Genomic DNA, 22,265 nt, shown 5'->3' with positions numbered 1-22,265 from the left:
TCCAGGGTAGACACAAGCTAATCAGGTTGGACGCAGTCCCTGTCCCACATGGGGCTCGCAGTCTTAGCCTTGGGTAAATCACTTCACTTCTTTGCTCAGTCGCAAAATGGGGATTTATTTCCTGTTCTCCCTCCCGCTTAGATCGTGAGCTCCACGTGGGACCTGACGATGAGAAGCAGCGTGGCTTAGCGGAAAGAGCCCGGGCTTGGGTGTCGCAAGTCACGGGTTCTAATCCCGGCTCCGCCACGTGTCAGCTGGGTGACTTTGGGCAAGTCACTTCATTTCTCTGTGCCTCAGTTCCCTCATCTGAAAAATGGGGCCGAAGCCTGCGAGCCCCACGTGGGGCAATCTGATCACCCTGTATCTACGCCAGCGCTTAGGACAGTGCTTGGCACATAGTAAGCGCTTAACCGATACCATCATCATCATCATCGTGTATCCACCCCAGTGCTCAGTAAGCGCTTGGCACATAGTAAGCGCTTAACAAATAGCGCCATCAGCATCGATCTCGTTTTACAAAACCCATCCCTCCTTTTACCTCGCGTCCAGGGTCTGTCCCAGAATATGGAGGCAGTTGACAATCGACGTGGCATCGTTTCCTACGGAAGAAGCAGAGCGATTTGCCGATTAACCAGAGTCGGGGGTGGGGGGGTGAAGCATCTATCCGTCGAGCTACACGGGGCCCGCTGCCAGAATCTTCCACGATTAAATCTCCAGACCGCCGGACCCGGACTGGTTGCGATGCTTTCAGCGGTCAAGGCGAAAACCATGCGCTCTGGAAGTCCGAGCTGCCCCCCGGGAAGGTGGAGGTGAGCGATCCGGCTTGCGCTTTGGGGAGAGAGGGTCCTCCCCCGCCAACCCGCTCATTCCCTGACCGTCGGAAATCCCTCGGTCTCGATGCGAGTTTATCCGAGTCCTGGCAGGATTCCGCTAAGACGCAGCCGACTCGGGGTATTCCTGGACTCCTCACACCCGAGCAACAGCTGAATGCTGCCGATTCTTCCTCCGAAACCGCCAAGTTAACCTGATTAACTTGTGTATACCCCAGCGCTTAGAACAGTGCTGGGCGTATAGCGAGGGCTTAAAAAACACCGTAATTATTATCGACTCATTCACCTTAGGAGGGCCCAAAAAACGAGTAGGATTTCTCGTGGGGGGGGGGGGGAGAAAAAACACACCTGAAGGATTGCTGGGAGCGTTATGGGCCGCGAATATTTCCTAACACCAAAATCATCCCTTTTCAGGTCACCGATCCCAAAGCCGGAATAGCCCGCTATTTACATAATGGATCATACCTTTGCCTAAGAACAACTGAATTCTTTGGATTCACAGAACAAGTCGCATCACAACTTTCATTAGGTGGCGTATTGTGGGAGAACAGGGCTACGATGAAACCATTATTGTTGGAAGAGACAATCACATTTTTAAGTCCCTAATTACTTTCCGAGCGATTCCGAAAGTAATCTCTCCAGAGCTCAGAAATTCCCAAAGCTTAGCCCCGAGCTCGGATCACCGAGCCTTTTTGCCTGGAGATGCCGATGGCTGACCTCCTTCTGGAAATAAGCAGGATGTCTCTCCTGCCCCCGTCCTCTACCTCTCCTTCTCTCTTCTTTGGTCATGACTCTGTTTCCCCCGCTCTCCTTGAGGCTGATTTTATTTGGACGACCGCAAGGTCCGGCTCCGCGTTTTGTCCGGAGAAGAGGCCAGGATCATACGGAGAAGCAGCATGGGCTAGTAGGGAGAGCCCAGGCCCTGGAGTCAAGATATCTGGCTCCTAATCCCAGCTCTGCCCCTTGCCCGCTGTGTGACCGCAGGCAAGTTGCCTAACGACTCTGTGCCTCAGTTTCCTCTGTAAAATGAGGATTCAATTCCCGGTCTTCCTCTCCCTTAGGCTGTGAGAACCATGTGGGACAGGGCCTGGGTCCGATCTGAATTTTTTCTATCTACTCTAGCCCCCGGCATGCTGCTTGGCACAAAGCACTAAACAAAAGTCACAATTATCATTCTTATTATTTGTCTTTTAGCAACCCCTACAGAGACTCGACTTGTTACTGTCCCTCCTACGATGGGACAGAAACGCTAGAGAAAGAACCTCTCGGTGGTTCTACGTCCCGAAATCGGTCCAGATCTGTGTGGCTATCTTTTTCCCATATCCAAACGGATTGTTTCTTCCTACCTCCATCTACTCACCTGGCCCGAGAATAAAAGGAAGCATATTTTGTGAGAAGCACTGTGACTCAGCGAATAGAGCACGGGCCTGGGTTCTAATCCCAGCTCCACCACCTGTTCGCCGTGTGATCCTGGGCAAGTCACAGCACTTCTCTGGGCCTCAGTAACCTCATCTGTAAAATGGGGATTAAGAGCGTGAGCCCCTTGGGGGACAGAGACTGCGTCCAACCTGAATAGGTTGTATTTACCTCAGCGTTCAGAACAGCGCTTAACCGGCACCATAATTATTATTATTTTTGGAATCCTCAGTGTTGGAGTGAGGCTGGTGGGCCAGATTTAATATCATCGCTGTACTAAAGAGACTGTTAATCCTTCGTTCTCTAAACAACAGATGGGATTAAATCCAGGGCCTGATGGAACATGTAGATTTTAAGCCGATCTCAATTACAAACCATAATGACAACGATGAAGGTAACCGCTTGTATATGTACAGCATTTGCAGGTGATGGGCAACATCTGGCTCCCTGGAAAGAGCCCGGGCTTGGGAGTCAGGGCTCATGGGTTCGAATCCCGGCTCTGCCACTTGGCAGCTGTGTGACTGTGGGCGAGTCACTGGACTTCTCTGGGCCTCAGTTACCTCATCTGTAAAACGGGGATTAACTGTGAGCCTCACGGGGTACGACCTGATTCCCCTGTATCTACCCCAGCGCTTAGAACAGTGCTCCGCACCTAGTAAGCGCTTAACAAATACCAACATCTCACCTTCATCCTGACGGACGGCCCCGTGAGGTAGGAAGGGGGGGGGTGTTTTCAACCCCATTTCACAGATGAGGAAACTGAGGCCCAGAGAGTTTTAGTGCCTCACCCTAGGCCACACCCACACCCACAAAGAGGACCAGTGGCAGAGCTGAGGCTAGAATTCGAGTTCTCAGCCTCTCAGACCCAAACTTTTTCCACCTGGCACCATTCCCTCTTTTCAGAGGGCAGGAGTAATCTTTGGAGTCATGCCAGGTTTTATAATATGAATAAGAATCATAATAACCGTGGCATTTGTTAAGCGCTTACTTACAGTACCGGGGACCGTACCGAGTGCCGGAAATCGGGTCGGACACAGACCACGTCCCACATGGGGCTCCAAGTCTCAATCTCCATTTTACAGATGAGGTAACTGAGAGGTGAAATGACAGGCCCAAGGTCACAGAACAGGCAAGCGGCAGAGCTCAGGGTGAAAACCTGGGTCCTTCTGACTCCTAGGCCCGGGCTCTACGCACTGGGCCACGCTGCTTCCCCTAGATGGCCCAGGTCTTGAAAATCACGCGGATCACGCCCTGCTTTCACTTCTCAGAAACAGTCACTGGTGCAGAAACGCAGCAAGCTGTGGAGACGCGAAACGGCCATCGCCACCTCCAGTGACTCCCGGACAAGACAGGATAATTCCCCAGTGTTTAATACAGTGCCTGGCACATAGTAAGCACTTAACAGATACCGCAGTTATTAGAGCGCGAGCACTCTGCTGACTGTATGGCATGCTCCCAAGTGCTCTGTACAGTGCTCTGCCCCCTGTGGACCATAAACACAGGGATGGAACCGCGACTTTTCCTTCACCTAAACTCTCGTAAGCATTTGAGAACGGTGCTCTGCATACGGTAGACGGTGTTTACCCCTACTGTACTCCGCCAAACGCTCGGGCACAGTGCTCTGTCATCAGGAGGCGCTCAGTACGTAGCACAGACTGTCGCGCCGACTTGGAGGAACTGCGTCCGGGTCTCCGCGGAAACGGAACGAACCCAGGGGAGGCGGACGCTGGAATGGCCCGTCCCTAATTCCAAACATCCGTTCGGAAGCGAAAACCACCCAGGCCCCGCTCGCCACCTCCGTCCCGGCCCCAGTGCCCCCATCTGCTCTGGCACCCAAGGGAAGCGGATGCAAGAGGGCTGGACGGCTCGTCAGTCGGTCGATGGTATTTACCGAGGGCTTCCTGTGTGCACAGCGCTGTACTAAGCGCCTGGGGGAGTCCAATAGGACAATCTAACAGACTCATTCTCTGCCCCGAGGCTCTCAGACTCCTCGAGGAGGCCGCGGTCGAGGAGAGATTGCAGGACCGGGCCCGGGGCCTCCAGATAAGAAGAACTGTGGTATCTGTTAAGCGCTTACTATGTGCCGGGCACCGTACTAAGCAGGGGAGTAGGTATAAGCAAATCGGGTTGGTCACAGTCCCCGTCCCACGTGGGACTCAGAGTGTCAAACCCCATTTGTCAGATGAGGGAACTGAGGCCCAGAGAAGTCAAGTCACTTGGCCAAGGTCACACGGCAGACAAGTGACGGAGCTGGGACCGCCCAGGTCCACGGCGGTCTCGGATGGAAAATCCAGCGAGGGGCCGGGTGTCGTCGGCCGGGAGCCCTCGGGCCAGGCTCGGCACCCGGCCCCGGAAGCCCGTCCGTCTCCGGAATGCCGACACGGGATCCTCTGGAGCAGAAACCACCCACTAAACACCGCTACGCTGTAAGCTCTCTGTGGGCAGGGAATGGGTCCGTTATATATTGTTCCAGTGTCCTCTCCCAACCACTTAGTGCAGTGCTCTGCCCCCGGAAAGGACTCCATCGATACGACCGACAAACCGGCTAGACTGGAAGCTCACCATGGATCGGGAATACGTCCGTAATACTGCTATATGGGACTCCCCCAAGTGCTTAGAAGAGTGCCCTGCACACAGAAAGCGCTCAATAAATACGACCGGCCGACCGATTAGACTGGAAGCTCACTCTGTGCAGGGAACGCGTCTCCTACGCTGTTCTACTTTCCCTTCCCGAGTGCTCAGTACGGTGCTCAGCACAGAGTAAACGCTCGACAAATGCGACCGACCAGATTGGAAGCTCACTGAAAGGCAGGGACTGTGGCTGTTACATCGTTATATCGGACTCTCATTCATTCACTCATTCTATCGTACTTGCTGAGCGCTTACTGGGTGCAGAGCACTGTACCATGCGCTTGGGAAGTACAGTTCAGCAACAGACAGAGACAATCCCCGCTCACATCGGGCTCACGGTCTAGAAGAGGAGACACAGACATCCGAACGAGTCCACGGGCATCAGTAGCATCGCTCTCCCAATTGCTCAGCACAGTGCTCTGCGCAGAGTGACCGCTGAATAAACACGACCGACCGACTGTCGCAAGGGCGCTTGAGCGAGCAGTCCGAGCCTGCCCGCGCCTTCGGGGGGCCCGGCGGGTCGGTGGGCTGACCGGAGTCACGGAGGGAGGGCCGCCCCGGCCCCCCGGACCGCCCCGGCCTAGAGCCCGTCCGAGGGGCGGCGGAGACGGGGCATGCAGTGAGACACTCGTGCATTCATGCTCCGACCGGGACCCAAAGCAAGACCCGGCCAGGGGCTCCTTACCAAACAGTGAAATCCTATGCCTGACAAGAACTCCAAGTTTGCAGAACAGGCTGAAGACGAAGGAAAAACAAAAGACAAAAGGGAGGCCGGGGAGGGAGGGAGGGGGAGGGAGAAGAGAGGAAGGGGGGACGGAGGAGAAAAGGGAGAAGAAAAGAAAAATAAACAGCTGGTATACGAGCGGAAAAAAAGCCACACGATGTCACGCAGAGAGAACCGATTCTTTGAGAGGGAAGTGGGGCGAGAGGTACCGGAGAAACTCCTTTCGGGGCAAACCCTGAACAAACGGGGTTAAGTAAGCACGTATCGGAAGAAACAACGACCAAAAAAATCCAAAACAGAGCTAATGAATATAAAAGCAACCTCTACGACACCTACTGGGAAAGGATCCTGGCAGGGTGGCAGAGAGAAAACCCTTCGCCTCCTCCCTAGATTGAAAGCGCCCTGGAGGCAGCCATCATATCCACTTTCTCGGTTGTCGTTTTGCAAGCGCTTAGTACGGTGCTCTGCACCCAGTAGACTGGAAGCTCCTTGAGGGCGGGGAGTGTACCGACTTACTCCACTGTAATAATAATGACGGTATTTGTTAAGCGCCAACTACGTGCCAAGCACCGTCCTAAGCTCTGGGCACTGTTCTATAAGCCAAGCGCCTAGTATAGTCCTCTGCACTAGATAGTCGCTCAGTAAATACCACTGAGGTGGGCACCAAAAGGAAATGAAATATAAGGCTGGTACTCAGAGGGCAAGACCTTCTTTTTTTTAACCAAAATGACATTTGTCAAGCGCTTACTATGTGCCAGGGATGGCACTGAATGTCGGGGCAGACACAAGCTAATCAGGTTGGATGCAGTCCCTGTCCCACCTGGGGCTCACGGTCTTCATCCCCATTTTCCAGATGTGGTAACCGAGGCACAGAGAAGTGACCTGATCAAGGTCACCCAAGAGACAAGTGGCGGAGCCGCTGTGTCAGCGCCGAGGGACTGGAGTAGTGTCTGTTTCCATCCTGGAACGTCAATTTCAGTTGAAAGGAAATTGAATGTGGATGGCAAAGGCCGGTGGTTGTAAAGCAGGACTCAGGGGACCGTGAGCCAACTGTGAGACGGGGACTGTGTCCGACCCGATTAGCTTGTACCTATCCCATCGCTTAGTACAGCGCTTGGTACGTGGTAGGCGCTTAACAGACGCCGCAGTGATTATTATTATCGTTACCAATTTTCCGGGCTAAAGAAAGGGGTTGCTTCGGCAGCGGTGATGTCTTTGTCGGAAGCCAGAAGCCCGCCTACACGAAGCTTCGTAAACCGGATTAAAACTGAGTCTGAATTTCCCCGGAGAGCTTCCAGACGCATCCGCTCGTTGCCCAGAAACCAGAGTGAGATCTCTGGACCGTAAGCCCCTCGAAGGCGGGGATCGGGTCTTCCGACTCTCTTGTACTTTCCCGATCGCTTAGTACAGTGCTCTGCACCCAACAGGTGTTCCACAAACGCTATCAAATGATTGTCTCCCCTCCCAGACCGCAAACTCCTTCGAGGCAGGGAGCCTATCTTCTCACTCTACTGAACTCTCCCAAGCGCTTAGTTTAGTGCTCTGCACACGGTAGGTGGTCAGGACTTCCGCGTGATTGACCGACCTATCGACTGTTAACATAATCGAACCGGCGGTCCCATTCACGCGGGGCCTCCAGATCCACCTTCTGTCCTCTCATCGGCTCCCCTCTGGGTCCAACCCGCTCGCCTTGTATCTACCCCAGGGCGGAGAACGGTGCTTGGCGCATAGTAAGCGCTTCATACCGTGATTATCATCATTATTATTAACCTGCCCCAGTTACTCGGTCCGTCTTTGGGAAGATCACCTATTTCCGGCTTGTGGGCTAGTTCAAAACACCAGCTCCTGCAGGTGGGAGAGAAATTGGGGCTCATCCATCCATCCATTCATTCGGTTGTATTTATTGAGCCTAGCGCTGCACACTAAGCACTTGGGAGAGCACAATATAACAATAAACGGATCCCGAGAGCTATGTAGATAAAGGAATATTCCTGAATCCGTGACCTCTGGGCATTTGTTATTTGACCCACCCGCCACTCTCATTCATTCATTCTTTCATTCAGTCGTATTTATCGAGTGCTTACTGCGTGCAAAGCACAGTGCTAAGCGCTTGGGAGAGTACACTACAATGACATATTCCCTGCCCTCAACGAACTCACCCCCCACATCACTTACGCACAGTGCTTAGAAAGACGCTGGACACGTAGTAAGGACTTAACATATACCATCATCGTTCTATATCTTTAAATTATAAATTGTTTATTCATTCAATAGTATTTATTGAGCGCTTACTATGTGCACTGTACTAAGAGCTTGGAATGTACAGTTCGGCAACAGAAATGTTTATATTAATGTCCATCTCCCCCCCTAGACTGCAAGCTCATTGTGAGCAGGGAGCGCGTCTACCGACTCCGCTGTCTTGTGCTCTCCCAGACTCTTGGTACACTGCTCAGCACACAGTAAGCGCTCGATAAATAGCATCGATGACGGTGGATGATGAAAGGATGGGCGTGCGTCCCCATCTGGGTTCCCGGGCCCGGTGGAGAAACAAGTTTGATCGAAGACAACAATTCTAGAACCGAAACGGTGAAAATTCACAGCCCGGGATGCTTTCCCGCTTGCTTCCCTGCATTCTCACCCTGAAACACGGGATCGAAGCTTTCGAGCGATACGTTCCAGTTCTTTGTGCCACTGTTTGGGGGAAAAAGCAGTTTCTACCCGTCTCTCGCCGGGTCCACCCAAGGAAGCAGAGTTTCCCGGCCCTGCTGCACTGGAGAGGGAAGGAGAGGATGGCTTACCTTGTCACCATTTCCTTCTCCTTGTTGGACGCGTGGCCCCCCGTGCTCAGCGGCCTGCTCGCGGCAGAAAGGAAGTAGAGGCGGTGGTTTTTGAAATACTGATCGATGAGAGGAAGCACGACCTGAGAGGAAGCCCAAAAGCATTTGTTCATTCGATCGTATTTACTGAGCACCTACTGTGTGCACAGTTCTGTACTAAGCGCTTGGGAGAGTACAACAGACACGTTCCCTGCCACGGAGAGCTTACAGTCTGGAGAGACAGGCATTAATGTGAATAAATAAATTATGGATATGGGCATAAGTGCTGTGGGACTGAGGAAGGGGTGAATATTCTACTCTCCCACGGTTTACTGCAACGTTCCGCACCCAGTGGGTGCTCAATAAATACTTCCGATTGACTGTCACAGGCACGACACAGGAAGACTGTCTTCCTCCAGCTCTGTTCTTCCTTATTAAACGAATCCTAAATTTGATTTTTCCCCCAATAGAGTAGTAGCCTTAAAAAACCAACACCCTTTAAAAGAAAGGAATCGAAGGGGATTTTTTAAATTCCGTGATCCTTCGCAATCAGACAAATAGGATCAGACTGGATCAGCCACCCTCCTGGCTCTCTCCGTTAAATGACTCACGTGAGGTAGAATGAGAGTGGGAGTCGACTAAGAATAAAGTTGTGAGGGAAAAGGTGAAATGAATTCCCTCAAGTACGCGTATGGAGGTTCTCGAGCTGGAAAACTTGGGGTAGACTGGGTAAAAGAAGTCCGTTTTGATCAGGGGAGAGAGTGTTTTCTGAACCGGCAGCACCCGCGGCAGAAAGACAAGAAAAAGGAGCTACTGTACTTTGGCGAAGAACTTGATTTCTTGTTCGTAGGGAAAATGCTCTCCCTTGCTCCTGCTGCCCCCATCTGTAGAGATGAAGAGTTTTTAGATGGTTGTGGGCCGTCCAAACCTTTATCGAGCGTCAAGTACCGCACCGGGGACAAGAAAATCAGGTCCCACACCGTCCCTGTCCAACGGAGGGCTCATAGACTCAGTGGGCAGGGAAGACAGCTATCGAATCCCCTTTTTGCAGGTGAGAAGACGGAGAAGCCGAAAGGTCGAGAGACTTGCCCAAAATCCCACAGCAGTCAGGGGGTCGGAGCCGAGATCGAAACAGAGGTTTCCTCACTCCGAGACCCGAGCTCTTTCCACTAATAATAATAATAATGGTATTTGTTGGCCGCTCGCTTTGTGCCAGGCACTGTACTATGTGCCGGGGTGGATACAGGCAAATCAGATTGGACGCCGTCCCTGCCCCGCGTGGGGCTGACGGTCCCAATCCCCATTTTACAGATGAGGTAACTGAGGCACAGGGAGGTGTGGTGACTTGCCCAAGGTCACCCAGCAGACAAGTGGTGGAGCCGGAGTTAGTTAGAACCCATGACCTTCTGACTCCCGGGCCCGTGTGCGAAGCACTGGGCCAAACCGCTTCTCTCTCTCCTTTGGGATGAAAGCACCGAGGACGGGAATTCGGAGAGAACGTGATTGAAATTCCAGAGAAGCATTTTTCGATGAAGAGTTGAGCCCTTAGGGTCCCCCTGCTTGTTTACTTCAACCAACATTTTCCCAAACTCCCCAGGCCCATTCATAGAGGACGTTTACAGGGGGAGGACCGGGAAGCAAGGGAATTTGAAAAGGATTCAGTCCCGGAGAACTCCTCCCCACTCCCCCGCTTCAAATCCCGGGATCCCATCTTGAGATTCCAGAGCCGAACGAATGGCGGGCCGTCCCCGAACACCCGGGAGACAGAGCCCGGGGAGGGCAAGCTTTAGGCGGTGAGATCGGACCGCCAAGAATCGGAGTGATCGTCACGGAAGCCTTTGGCAGGTGCGAAGGCCTTTCAGTGAATAAGAGGTGCGTTTGTCTGCAGACAGAAGAATACCCCAAATACTAAACCACGGCCCAGAAACAAGCGATGTCCTCCCTATCCAGGGGTGAGACGAACAACCGGTCTTGGAAGCTCTGCAATCCTATTTTCTATCTGTTCGACACGGTAAACCTCTCCGACGAACGCTTCAGAATGCCCCGACTGAGGTAAACAGCCTTCCCCCGTGAAACTGAGGCAGCGGCACGGCCTCGCTTAGTAGAAAGACCACAGGCCTGTGAGTCGGGAGACACGGGTTCCAATCCCAGCTCTACTGCTGGGAAAGTCACCTCGCTCCTCTGGGCCTCGGTTCCCTCATCCGTAAAACGGAGAGTAAATACCCGTTCTCCCTCCCGGCTTAAGACTGCGGGCCCCGCGTGGGACAGGGACGGTGTCCAACCTGATTATCTCGTATCTACCCCGGAGTTTAGTACGGTGCATTTAAATACCATGATTACTGTCATTATTATTAACCATAATAATAATAATAATAAAGCGACCTGGAGTGAGGTTTGCCACTAGAATCGCCCTTTCAAAGAAATCAACGTGCCCAGATTCAACCTCCATTCACCTTCCGCTTATACGTACCCACATCCAGGAAACTCTTACACGCAGACCCATTCAGAATCATGCTTACACACACTCTCTGTCTCTCTCTATTTCACCCACTCACAGATACAAGTTTTTCTCCATCCCTTTGAGCCCCGTGCGGCACCAGGGACTGTTTCCAACCTAATTGGCTCTGCATCTACCCCGGCCCTTAGAACGGTGTTTGACACGCAGTAAGTGCTTAACAAATACGATCAAATAAACAAACTCCTCGTCTCAGGCCCCCGGCTCAAGTAGCCAAAAACCCGAACAGGACTGTGATACCCTACCAAACTCCAGAATGTACTGATGAGCCGCATCCACGTATCTGATGAGTTGCTGCAGGAAGCTGTAGGCGAAGCGTTTTTCTATGGATGGGGTGTCCATTTCCAAATCCTTGAAACCCCTGAAAAGAAGGCACGAGACAGAAAAATAATTCCTCGCCAGCCGGGCAGATGGACCAAAGTTTCCCGGGCTGCTGGAGTTCGGTTAGTTTGCCTGCGATTTTTGACCCGGATGACCACCCACACTGTGGAGCCTAAAAGTATTAGCCAGTCAATCAGTCCATCATATTTATTGAGCTTTTGGTGTGTGCAGAGCACCGTACTAAGCACTTGGGAGAATACAGTGTTAACAATATAACAGACACATTCCCTGCTCACAGTCTGCAGGAAAAGTTTACAGTTCAAAGGAGCCAAATGGAAGCCAGGTCTGAAAATAATTACACCTTGACTTCAGATAACTTTTTCACGTTATTATTTCAGGTGCCATCTCTGGGGAGCAGAAAGAGATGGAGATCACGATTCCCATTTAACAGCCGAGGAAACTGAGACCCACAGAAGCTCACTCACCCTTTCTTTTTTATATGGCATTTATTAAGCACCTACTGTGTGTGGGACGCTGTACTAAGCGCTGAGGTAGATACAAGCTAATCAGGTTGGACACAATCCCCGCCCCACATGGGGCTCACGGTCTTAATCCCCATTTTACAGATGAGGTAACTGAGGCTCAGAGTGGTTCAGTGAGCTGCCCGGTCCCAGAGCGGGCCAGTGGCGGAAACGGGATAGAAGCCACGTCTCCAGACCTTGTTGCCATCAATGCTCTGCCCATAGCAAGTGCTCAATCAATACCACTGATGGATAGATCGATGGATGAGGGGCCCCGGCCCCCCAGCCTCCACTCTTCAGCCCTCCATGGGGGCGTCAGGCTCCTACCTGGACACAGTATAGCCGTTGATCTGCAGGAACTTGAGGATATCCTGGGCCTTCTCGCGGTCCTTAGCTTTCTCCTTGGCGGTCAGGGTGTCATAGGGCACCAGCAACGGGTGGTTTCCCCCGCCAACTAGAAGAGAGCGGCGTTAGGAGCAGCTGAGGGGCTCCTCATCAACCTCTGACACCCCTTCCTCTCCCCGTCGACCCCCGAAAGCGCTTCCTCTCGACTCAGGCCTCAAACACCCCTTCCTTTCGGCCGTGACCCCAGACACCCCTTCGTCTCCCACAACAACCAGGGCCCGGGCCCCTCCTCTCCCGCTTCCACTAGGCCACGTTGCTTCTCCGAGACACGGCTTCTCTCAATGACCCGAGAGGGGTGTTCCGGCGTGCTCGCCGCTCCGCAGTCCCTCACGCTGCCCGCGGTTTATCGTCCTTCTGAGAATAGTACCTGAACTGGACTGATAACTCTCCTGCTGACTGGTTTGTGAAACTCAAAAACCACAGCCCTGCAAGGTGAGACTAGCCGTGTTGAATCGTTTTGGGTTTTGTTTTTTTTTTAATGGGATTTGTTAAGCGCTCACTTTGTACCAGGCACTGTATAAATGCTGAGGTAGAGGCAAGTTAATCAGGCTGGGTACAGTCCCTGTCCCCCATGCCCACCACTGTAGACAGCATCACCACCCTACCTGTCTCACAAGCCTGTAACCTTGGTGATTTTTCTCAACTCCTCTCTCTCATTCAACTCACACACTCAATCTGATGCCAAATCCTATAGGCTTGCAAGATATAGATATATATATGTTGGTATTTGTTAAGCGCTTACTATGTGCAGAGCACTGTTCTAAGCGCTGGGGTAGATACAGGGTCATCGGGTTGTCCCACGTGAGGCTCACAGTTAATCCCCATTTTACAGACGAGGGAACTGAGGGACAGAGCAGTGAAGTGACTCGCCCACAGTCACACAGCTGACAAGTGGCAGAGCTGGGATTCGAACTCATGACCTCTGACTCCCAAGCCCGGGCTCTTTCCACTAAGCCACGCTGCTTCCCGCCCTTTCCTCTCCTCTCAAACTGCTATTATGTTAATCGCAGCATTTATCCTCTCTCCTTTGATTACTGCATCAGCCTCCCCGCTGACCTCCCTGCCATCTGTCTTTCTCCACTCCAATCCATACTTCACTCTGCTGCCCGGGTCATTTCTCTACAAAAACACCCAGGCCACGTCTCCCCGCTCTTCGTGACCCTCCAGCGGGTGCCCGGTCCACCTCCGCATCAAACAGAAACTCCTCACCGTCGGCTTTAAAGCCTTCAATCCCCTTACTCCCTCCTACCTCACCTCGCTGCCTTCCTACTCCAACCCAGCCCGCGCACTTCGCTCCTCTAATGCCAACTCCTCACCGACCTCCATCTCGTTAATCTCACCACCGACCTATCGCCCACGTCCCGTCTCGGGCCAGGATCACCCTCTCTCTTCGTATCCGGCCGGCGATCCTTCTCCCCACCTTCAAAGCCTTATTAAAAGCACATTTCCAAGAGTTCTTCCCCCACTCCCTTCTGCGTCACCCTTGACTTTGGATCTGCACTCCTTTTTCACCTTTCCCTCAGGCCCACGGAATTGATGCGCATATCTGTAACCGTTTGTTTTTTTTTACATTGGCGTCTGTCTCCACCTCTAGATTGTAAACCCGTTGTGGGCTAGGTGCCAGTCTGACAACACTGTTCTACTGAACTCCCCCAAGTGCTTAGCACAGTGCTCTGTATACAGTAAGTGCTCAACAAATACGAGTGACCGATTTGACTGATGGTGACTGAGTCGGTCAATTGTATTTATTGAGTGCTTACTGCGTGCAGAGCACTGTACCAAGCGTTTGGGAGAGTACAGTATAACTATATATATATATATATACTATATATGTATATACAATATAACAATATATGTACAATATAGAGAGAGAGAAGCAGCATGGCATAATGGACAGAGCCCGGGCCTGGGAATCAGCAGGTCATGTGTTCTAATCCTGGCTCCACCACTAGTCTGCTGGGTGGCCTGGGGCAAGTCACTTCACTTCTCTGGGCCTCAGTTACCTCAACCGACAAATGGGCATTGAGACCGTGAGCCCCACATGGGAAAGGGACTGTGCCCGACTCGATTTTCTTGTACCCACCGTAGCGATTAGTACAGTGCCTGGCGCATAGTAAGCTCTTAGCAAATACCACAATTATTATATATATACACGATATAACAGACACATTCCTCTAGGCTGTAAGCTCATTGCAGGCAGGGATTGTCGCTCTTTATTGTTGCACTGTACTTTCCAAGCGCTTAGTAGAGTGCTCTGCACACAGTAAGCACTTCATAATTACGATTGAATAAATTCCCAGTTCAGAAGGAGCTTAGCCTAGAGTGGGACTCACGACAGGATTTCCCGGCCCCTCCCCGAGCAGCTCGGGGCTTTAGGGTCCGTGTGTCCGCTTTCCCGAGGGGGAGACAGTGGACCCCAATAGTTACGGGGGGAGAGGAGGAGGGTCTGCGTTGAGAAACCAGTAAAGCCGGGCTGGAAAAGAATCTCTCAGGGAGAAAACCTAAAAGTCCTCGCGGGACAGCGGTAATCCTGGTCTCAGAAGGGAACCGGCTTCCTTACAGCCTCGGACACCATCGGTTGGCAGGTAACTCAGCGCCTGCACTCCCGGTGTCTCTCCCACCCCAGGGTCCACAGCTGACAAATAAGAATAATTTATAATTGCGGTATTGTTCAGCGTTTTCTAGGTGCCAGGCTCTGTACTAAGCGCCGGGGTGGATAGGGGCTAATCGGGTTGGACGCGGCCCATGTCCCACACTGGGCTCCCAGGCTGGATCCCCATTTTAACAACTGAGGTAACTGACAGACAGAGAAGTGAAGCGACTTGCCCAAGATCGATCAGTCACAATTATTAAGTGCTTACTGTGTGCGGGGCGCTGTCCTAAGCGCTTGGGAGAGGACAATATAAAAGACACATTCCCTGCCCACAACGAGTCTAGAGGGGGATTTACAGCCTCCCACAGCAGACGAGCGGCGGAGCGGGGATTAGAACCCAGGTCCTTCTGATTTCCAGGCCTGGGTTCTGACCACTAGACCGCACTGCTTCCCAAGAAACATGAGGCCCAGGATGGACCCCCCCCCCCCCACCCGCCACCCCCTGTGGCAGTGGGGCACATAAATTTCAAGAAGGAGATGAAATACAGCTACCTTTCGCCTCCAGTTCCATTTTCTTTTTCTTTGCCCATATGTTGTGGTAATTTTCTGCCATTATTTCTGCCATGGCCTGCAAAGATCGCAGGGATTAATGGAGTGAGCGGTAATGACCCGTTTTAATTAGTGAGGCCGAGGAACAGCGTTTAGACAAAACGGAAAGTTCTCCAGTGGGGTGTGACCGAAATGTTCATTAAAATCACAACCTAATGGCGGATGGTAATGTTCTTTCTGACAAATTAGGCTTCTCTCTGGCTCCGACAACGGCAACAACAGAACTAAATTTTCGGGTGAAAAGCTCAACACGGACCCCTACAACTGAAATCCGTCTCCATTATTGAAAAGTGTTTTGCCTGGAGAGGTGGATTTTGGTCTTTATTTTCTCCCAGATATATCTGGCACTTCCAGTTTCTTGTTACTGGTTGCTTTTTGGATGGTTTTTTGTTGAGGGGGCTTGGGGTTTTCTTTTCAGTATTTGTTGAGCGCATACCATGTGTCACACACTGTCCTAGGGGCTGGGATAGATACAATTAGGTTGGACACAGTCCCTGCCCCACAAAGGTCTCACAGAATAAATAGGAAGGAAAACAGGGGAACTGAGGCACAGATCTTTTATTCATTCATTTATATGTATCTACTGAGCACTTACTGTGTGCAAAACACTGTTCTAAGCTCTTGGGAGAGTACACTATAATAATAAATAGGTAATAGGAGAAGTTTAAGTGACTCTCCCAAGGTCACACAAGGGAGCCGGGATTAGAACCCAGATCCTCTGACTCCCAGGCCCGTGCTCTTTCCACTAGGCTCTGCTGCCTCCCCCATGCATCTCGGGTCCTATCCAGCGACATTTTCTCCAGTGAAGGCAAGACGCTTTCGCATCTCTCTTCTCTACTCTCACAATATTTCTGTTGAGGGACACCTATTATCATCCCCATTTTACGGACGGGGAACCGAGGTCCAGAGAGGTCCCGCCACTTGTTAAAGGTCACAGAGTCTGTGACAAAGTTAGCGAATTCAACTCCTTCCACGGGGCCCCTTTGCAAGAGAGAGAAAAAAAAAAATTAACCTAAGAGGGACGGGATGCCAAAAATCTGTTTCCACAGAAAGAAATTCCAGAGGTAAGTTCCAACATCAGACTCACGTGAAGATCTCTGGAGAGGGTGACGTTGCTCATATCAATGGCACGCGGGCTGTAGCCGTGGGCGGCGTCGACGGAAACCTACACAGTGTCCGTGTAAAAGAACAAGGGGGCCGGTCAACAAGTGTGAATTCTGCATTTCGATAATAGCAGTATGAAGAATGGTAATAGCGACGATAATAGGGGGGGTCCCGTGTTTGGCCCGGAAGCAAGACGTCGCCTGATTTGTCCGAGGGTCCGGAAGCTGGATGTTACCTGACTTGTCTGAGAAATGCGGCGGGTCCGGTTGTAGAAGGCCATGCTGTCCCCTTCCCGAGTCCTTTCGATCCGCCACCCCCAGGCCAGCATCGTCTTCAGGGACTCTTTGATGGGCCAGCGGTAGATTTCCTTCTCCTACAGCGGGAAAGCAGGCGTGGCGGAGGCCTGTTCGCCCCCGGCTCCTCACGCCAAATACGTCGCCAGCCCCAACCCGAGGGAAGTCGGGCCTAGGAGGGGACGCTGGAACCAATGGCCTCCAGAGGCATGGGTAGAAATTCCTGGATGGGGCCGTCCAACGCCAATCGGCCATTCCACAAGACGCCTAATGATAATTATGGCATTTGTTCCGCGCTTACTATTAGCCAAGCGCTGTTCTAAGAGCCGGGGTAGACACAAGGTAATCAGGTGGGACACAGTCCCTGTCCCCAACGGGGCTCACAATCTTAATCCCCATTTTCCAGATGGGGGAACTGAGGCACAGGGAAGCGACGTGACTTGCCCAAGATCACACAGCAGACAAGTTCATTCAATCGTATCTATCGAGCGCTTACGGTGTGCAGGGCGCCGTGCTAAGTGCTTGGAAAGTACAATTTGGCAATAGAGGGAGACAATCCCTGCCCGCACCAGGCTTACAGTCTAGAAGGAGGGCTTACAGTCTAGAAGGGGGCAAGGGGCAGAGCCGGGATTAGAACCCAGGTCCTCTGACTCCCAGGTCCCTGCTATTTCCACTAAGCCACGCTGTTTCTCTAGTCTAAGTACGACGGGGAATAGGGATCTCCTCCCCCGTTTACCGGTGAGGAGACTGAGGCCCAGAGAGGCTAAGTGACATGGCCACGGTCACAGAGCAGGCCAGCGGCCGAGCCGGGACTAGAACCCGGATCTCCTGACTCTACGCCGTGAACTCCTCGTGGACGGGGAGGGGGTCAACCAACTCTGTTGCACTATCTTCTCCCAAGCGCTTAGTGCGGTGCTCTGCACCCGGTCGGCGCCCAGAAAAGGGCATGGATTGATTGATACCCACCTCCCGATCCCGTGTTCTCTCCCCTGAGCCGTGGACCACACGGTCGAGATACAATATGTGAAACTAGTGATCCAGACCCTGTTGTCTTGGAAGAGTTGGCCGGAGCCCGAGGCGGAAAACGAAGCCTCGGGTGAGATAGAGAGGCAGGGAAACCACCTTTGACTTTCTCACCTTCTCAGACAAGAGTTTGTAGGGCTTCATTAACGGCTGAACCTTCGACGAATCAGAGTATATTTCCCCATAAATCCATCCGTTGGCCAACTGAAAAAGAAGACGGCAACAGGAAATGTCCAACTGGCAGGGGGTGAGGTAGCAGGTCGGAAGGTGGGCGAAAGAGCCCCCCTACTCTCCCCATCCTGCGCCTCTTGAGAGGCAGGGATCTGCTCCGCCCACCAGAGAAACATCTCACTGAACCACTGTGGTGCTTGTTAAGCACGTACTAAATGCTAGGGTGGAGGGGAGCAAATCGGGTTGGACGCGGTCCCGGTCCCACGTGGGGCTCAATCTCAATCCCCATTTTGAAGCTGAGGGAACCGAGGCCCAGAGGAGCGAAGTGACTTGCCAAGGTCACCCAGCAGACGAGTGGCAGAGCCAGGGTTAGAACCCGTGACCTCCTGACTCCCAGGCCCGGGCTCTATCCGCTACGCCATTTATTTCCCGATAATACGGCGCAAAAGAGACAGCGATAAATACTCGTCGGGAAGTTTAGGAGGGATGGAGGAAAAGGGGCATCTTATTCTTATGGCACCTAAGCGCTTCCTATACACCGCATGCCGAACAAGCTGATCAGGTTGGACACAGTCCATGTCCCACATGGGGCTCAAAGCTCAATCCCCATTTTCCAGGTGAGGTAACCGAGGTACAGGGAAGCCAACTGACTCGCCCAAGGTCACCCAGCAGACCAGCGGTGGAGCCGCAGTTACAACCCGGATCTTCGGCCCCCCAGGCCTGGGCTCTGCCCACGAGGCCTGTGCTGTTTTTCATCGCGCTTGACGACGCCGTCCTCGGAGAGGGTCGGGGACGGAATCAAACACCTAATTCAGCTCATGGCGCCCGGCGGGTGCTTGCTACCGGAGGTAGAGTTACAGAATCGCTAATAATGATGATGGTATTTGTTAAGCGCTTCCTAAGTGCCAAGCGCTGCTCTACGAGCTGGGTACGGTTCCAAACGCGGGAATAATAATCGCGGGTAATCGTTAAGTGCTACGTGCCGGGCACTGTATTAAGTGCCGGGGTGGATACAAGCAGGGATACTCGTACAACCGCGGGTGGGATTCAGTCCAGAGCCTCCGATCACCCCAATCTGGTGATGACGACGATGGCTCTGTGATTACATCTTCCTCTGTCCGGATCATATTCCCTGAAGCCCCGGTGTCTCAGCTCTTCTTCCGAATCGTAGCCCAGTTTGGAACTGGATTTAGGAACGAGACGCCGGGGTTGAAAACCCTTCCAAGGTTCATTTCTCTCTGCGCATTAAAGACCTTAAAGAGCGACCCCCGCGGTAAAGCACACGGAGCCGAAGATATTTCTGGGGGAATCTCGGTAAAATTCAGCAACCAGCTTGGGGCCGCTCATCGGAAAGCTATATATTCATTCGTTCATTCGGCCGTATTTATTGAGCGCTTACTGTGTGCGGGGCGCTGTACTAAGCACTTGGAAAGTACAATTGGGCAACAGATAGGGACAATCCCCACCCGACAACGGGCTCACGGTCTGGAAGGGGGACACAGGCAACTAAATAAAACAAGATATTTAGATATAGAAATATATAGATACGTATATCTATATAGAGAGATATGTAGAGTGGTATTTGTAAAGCGCTCACTAGATGCCAGGCACTGGACTAAGCACGGGGGTGGATAAAAGCTAATCAGATTGGACACATTCCCTGTCCCAAGTGGGGCTCAATCCCCATTTTACAGATGTACAGATGCAAGGATGTAAAAAAAACCTCTACCTTTTCCATGGACCACTTGTCGTGGGAGTGCTCTGCGTATTTATTAATGAAGTACTCCAACTTTTCGGGAATCGTGATGCTGGGAGAAAGATAAAAGGAGGGAGAGGTGAAATTCCTCACAGCTTTGCGGTAATAATAATCATAATGGCATTTTATTAAGCACTTACTACGAGTCAACCACCTACAGCAGCTAATAACGTGCAGCCACAGCTTCATAAACTACTGAAAATGCATTTGCTTGCTAATGGCTGAAAATTCTCTTTTCTTTGTCCTTCTAAAATGATGCCTAAGCTACAGAGGGGCAGAGAGCACATCTTCTACGTTCTCTGTGGGCTCTCCCGAGCATTTTGTAATCAACAGTATTTCTTAAGTGTCTGCTGGGCGCAGAGCACTGTATTAAGCGCCTGGGAGAGTAGAGTTAGTTGGCATGATCCCTGCCCCAAATGCTCTCCACCGCAACTTACCCACCAGTGCTCGGTGAATACAATCGATTGGCTACCGCAAACTCGGCCGGGAGGAGTTGAAAGGGGCGGGATTTAGAGGGAGTTCACTTCAGTGCCTCGTGTCTTATTAAACGCTTTCTTCACGGTATTTGCTAAGCGCTTACTATGAGCCAGGAACCATGTTACAAAGCACTGGGGTAAATACAATAATAATAATAATAATAATAACAATGATGGTTTTTGTTAACTAGGTGCCAAGCACTGTTCTAATCGCTGGGGTAGATACAAGGTAATCGAGTTGTCCCGTTTGGGGCTCACAGTCTTCAGCCTCACTTTACAGATGAGGGAAGTGAAGTGACTTGCCCACAGTCACACAGCCGATTAGCAGCGGAGCCGGGATTAGAACCCACAACCTCTGACTCTTCAAGACCGCGCTCTTTCCACTAAGCCACGCTGCTTCTCTTATACAAGACAGCCCACGTCCTACACGGGGCTCACAGCTTTAATCCCCGTCTTACGCACAAGGCAACTGAGAAGTCGTGACTTGCCCCACGTCACACGGCAGACAACTGGCAGAGGCGGGATTAGAACGCAGGGCCCGTGATCCCCGGGCCTATGCTCCTTCCACTGGGCCACACTGCTTCTCCACCGCGGAGCCCCGCACACAGTAAGCGCTCAATAGGTAACACTGATTATTACATTTCAAGGCTTCGCACGTCGCTAGAGTGGAAGCTCCCTGAGGGCCGGGAACGGGTCGCTTCTTTGTTTCCAACCTCCCGGGACCTTAGCAGAGGGCACGGCCCCGAGGGCGAGGGGGGGGGGGGGGCGTACAATAAATACCTCCTCCAAGCCGCGGGCAACGGAAAGGGCGCTTACTTGGAGGTGTCGACGGGCTGGGGGTTAAAGTTCCCCTCGGAATCCATGGATGACTGCTTCTCCATCATGCTGACGTAGTTGGACTCCATATAGTCCGGCGGAAGGGCCCCCCCCCACTGCGCTGAGGCAGGGGAGTGCCAGCTTGAACAGCTCCTGCTCGTATTTCTGCGGAGAAGCGTGGGAGAGGCATTCACTCAGTCGATGGTACTTACCGAGCGCTCGCTATGCGCAGAGCAATATCCTAAGCAGAAGGGCACGATGAGCCGGCGTTCCCCGCCGACCCCAGTTCCACCCGACCCGGAAGCCCGAGATTCCAGGCGATCCGCGGAGCCCCTCCGCCCGCTTTCCCTGGGCACCAGTCGGTCGGTCGGTATTTATTGAGCTCCTACTGTGTGCAGAGCACTGTTCTAAGGGCTTGGGAGAGGACAGAAGAACGGTAAACAGACGCAGTCCCCGTCCACGGCGAGGTGAGAGTCTAGAGGGAGAGGCGGACACTAGTAGACATAAATAAATTACGGATTTGGATTTAAGTGCCGGGGGGGCTGGGAGGGGGGGATGAAGAAAGGGCAACGCAGAAGGGAGCGGGAGAAGAGGCTTAATCAGGGAAGGCCTCTTGGACGGGATGAGCCCTCTAGATCGGAATAATAATGATACTAAAGTTGGTATCTGTCAAGCGCTATGTGCCGAGCGCTGGGGCAGCTACAGGGTCATCGGGTCGTCCCACGTGGGGCTCACAGTCTTCATCCTCATTTGACAGATGAGGTCACTGAGGCACAGAGAAGGGAAGTGACTTGCCCACGGTCCCACAGCTGCCAAGTGGCAGAGCCGGGACTGTCAGCCCGTGGTGGGCGGGGAATGCGTCTGCCTATTGTTGAACTGTACTCTCCCAAGCGCTTAGTACAGAGCTCCGCACACAGTAAGCGCTCAGTAAAGAGGACCGAATGAATGAATGCCTTCAATAAGGCTCGGAAGGCGGGGGAGAGTCACTGTGGACAATTCTTCAAATCCCTTCAGGTGGGAGGCGGAGGAGACCCCTGAGGCACAAACCAGAGAGCCGCCCTTCTACTTCCCATCGCAGGGGGCCGCGCTGTGCGGACCCCAGAGGGGAAACGTCCGACGGCCCGCCTTAAGTCACCCTCCTCGGCCGCCCGTCCGCGTCTCCACCCGGGGTCCTGCTCGGGACGACGGTTCGGGACCCCCCCGTCCGTCCTCCCCGTAGACACTGAGCTCCTCGTGGGCAGGCAA

The 22,265-nt window shown here is 52.6% G+C and overlaps 1 protein-coding gene across 1 annotated transcript in view; it reads right to left on the bottom strand.

Moving 5' to 3' along the window:
- RYR2 (ryanodine receptor 2) overlaps positions 1 to 22,265 on the bottom strand; it is a 232,928-nt gene that overhangs the window by 74,458 nt on the left and 136,205 nt on the right. Inside the window, 13 exon segments of the mRNA XM_029047213.2 lie at positions 539 to 599; positions 5,563 to 5,612; positions 8,400 to 8,521; positions 9,237 to 9,301; positions 11,178 to 11,293; positions 12,102 to 12,228; positions 15,325 to 15,400; positions 16,469 to 16,546; positions 16,721 to 16,858; positions 17,916 to 18,005; positions 19,702 to 19,780; positions 21,021 to 21,133; positions 21,135 to 21,185. Of these exon segments, the coding sequence (XP_028903046.1) occupies positions 539 to 599; positions 5,563 to 5,612; positions 8,400 to 8,521; positions 9,237 to 9,301; positions 11,178 to 11,293; positions 12,102 to 12,228; positions 15,325 to 15,400; positions 16,469 to 16,546; positions 16,721 to 16,858; positions 17,916 to 18,005; positions 19,702 to 19,780; positions 21,021 to 21,133; positions 21,135 to 21,185 (1,166 nt within the window).

This window comes from Ornithorhynchus anatinus, chromosome 19 (assembly GCF_004115215.2).
Source record: "Ornithorhynchus anatinus isolate Pmale09 chromosome 19, mOrnAna1.pri.v4, whole genome shotgun sequence".
In the NCBI taxonomy this organism is placed as follows: Eukaryota; Metazoa; Chordata; class Mammalia; order Monotremata; family Ornithorhynchidae; genus Ornithorhynchus; species Ornithorhynchus anatinus.
Note: the sequence above shows the minus strand (reverse complement) of the source record. Positions and strands in the feature narration are given on the sequence as shown.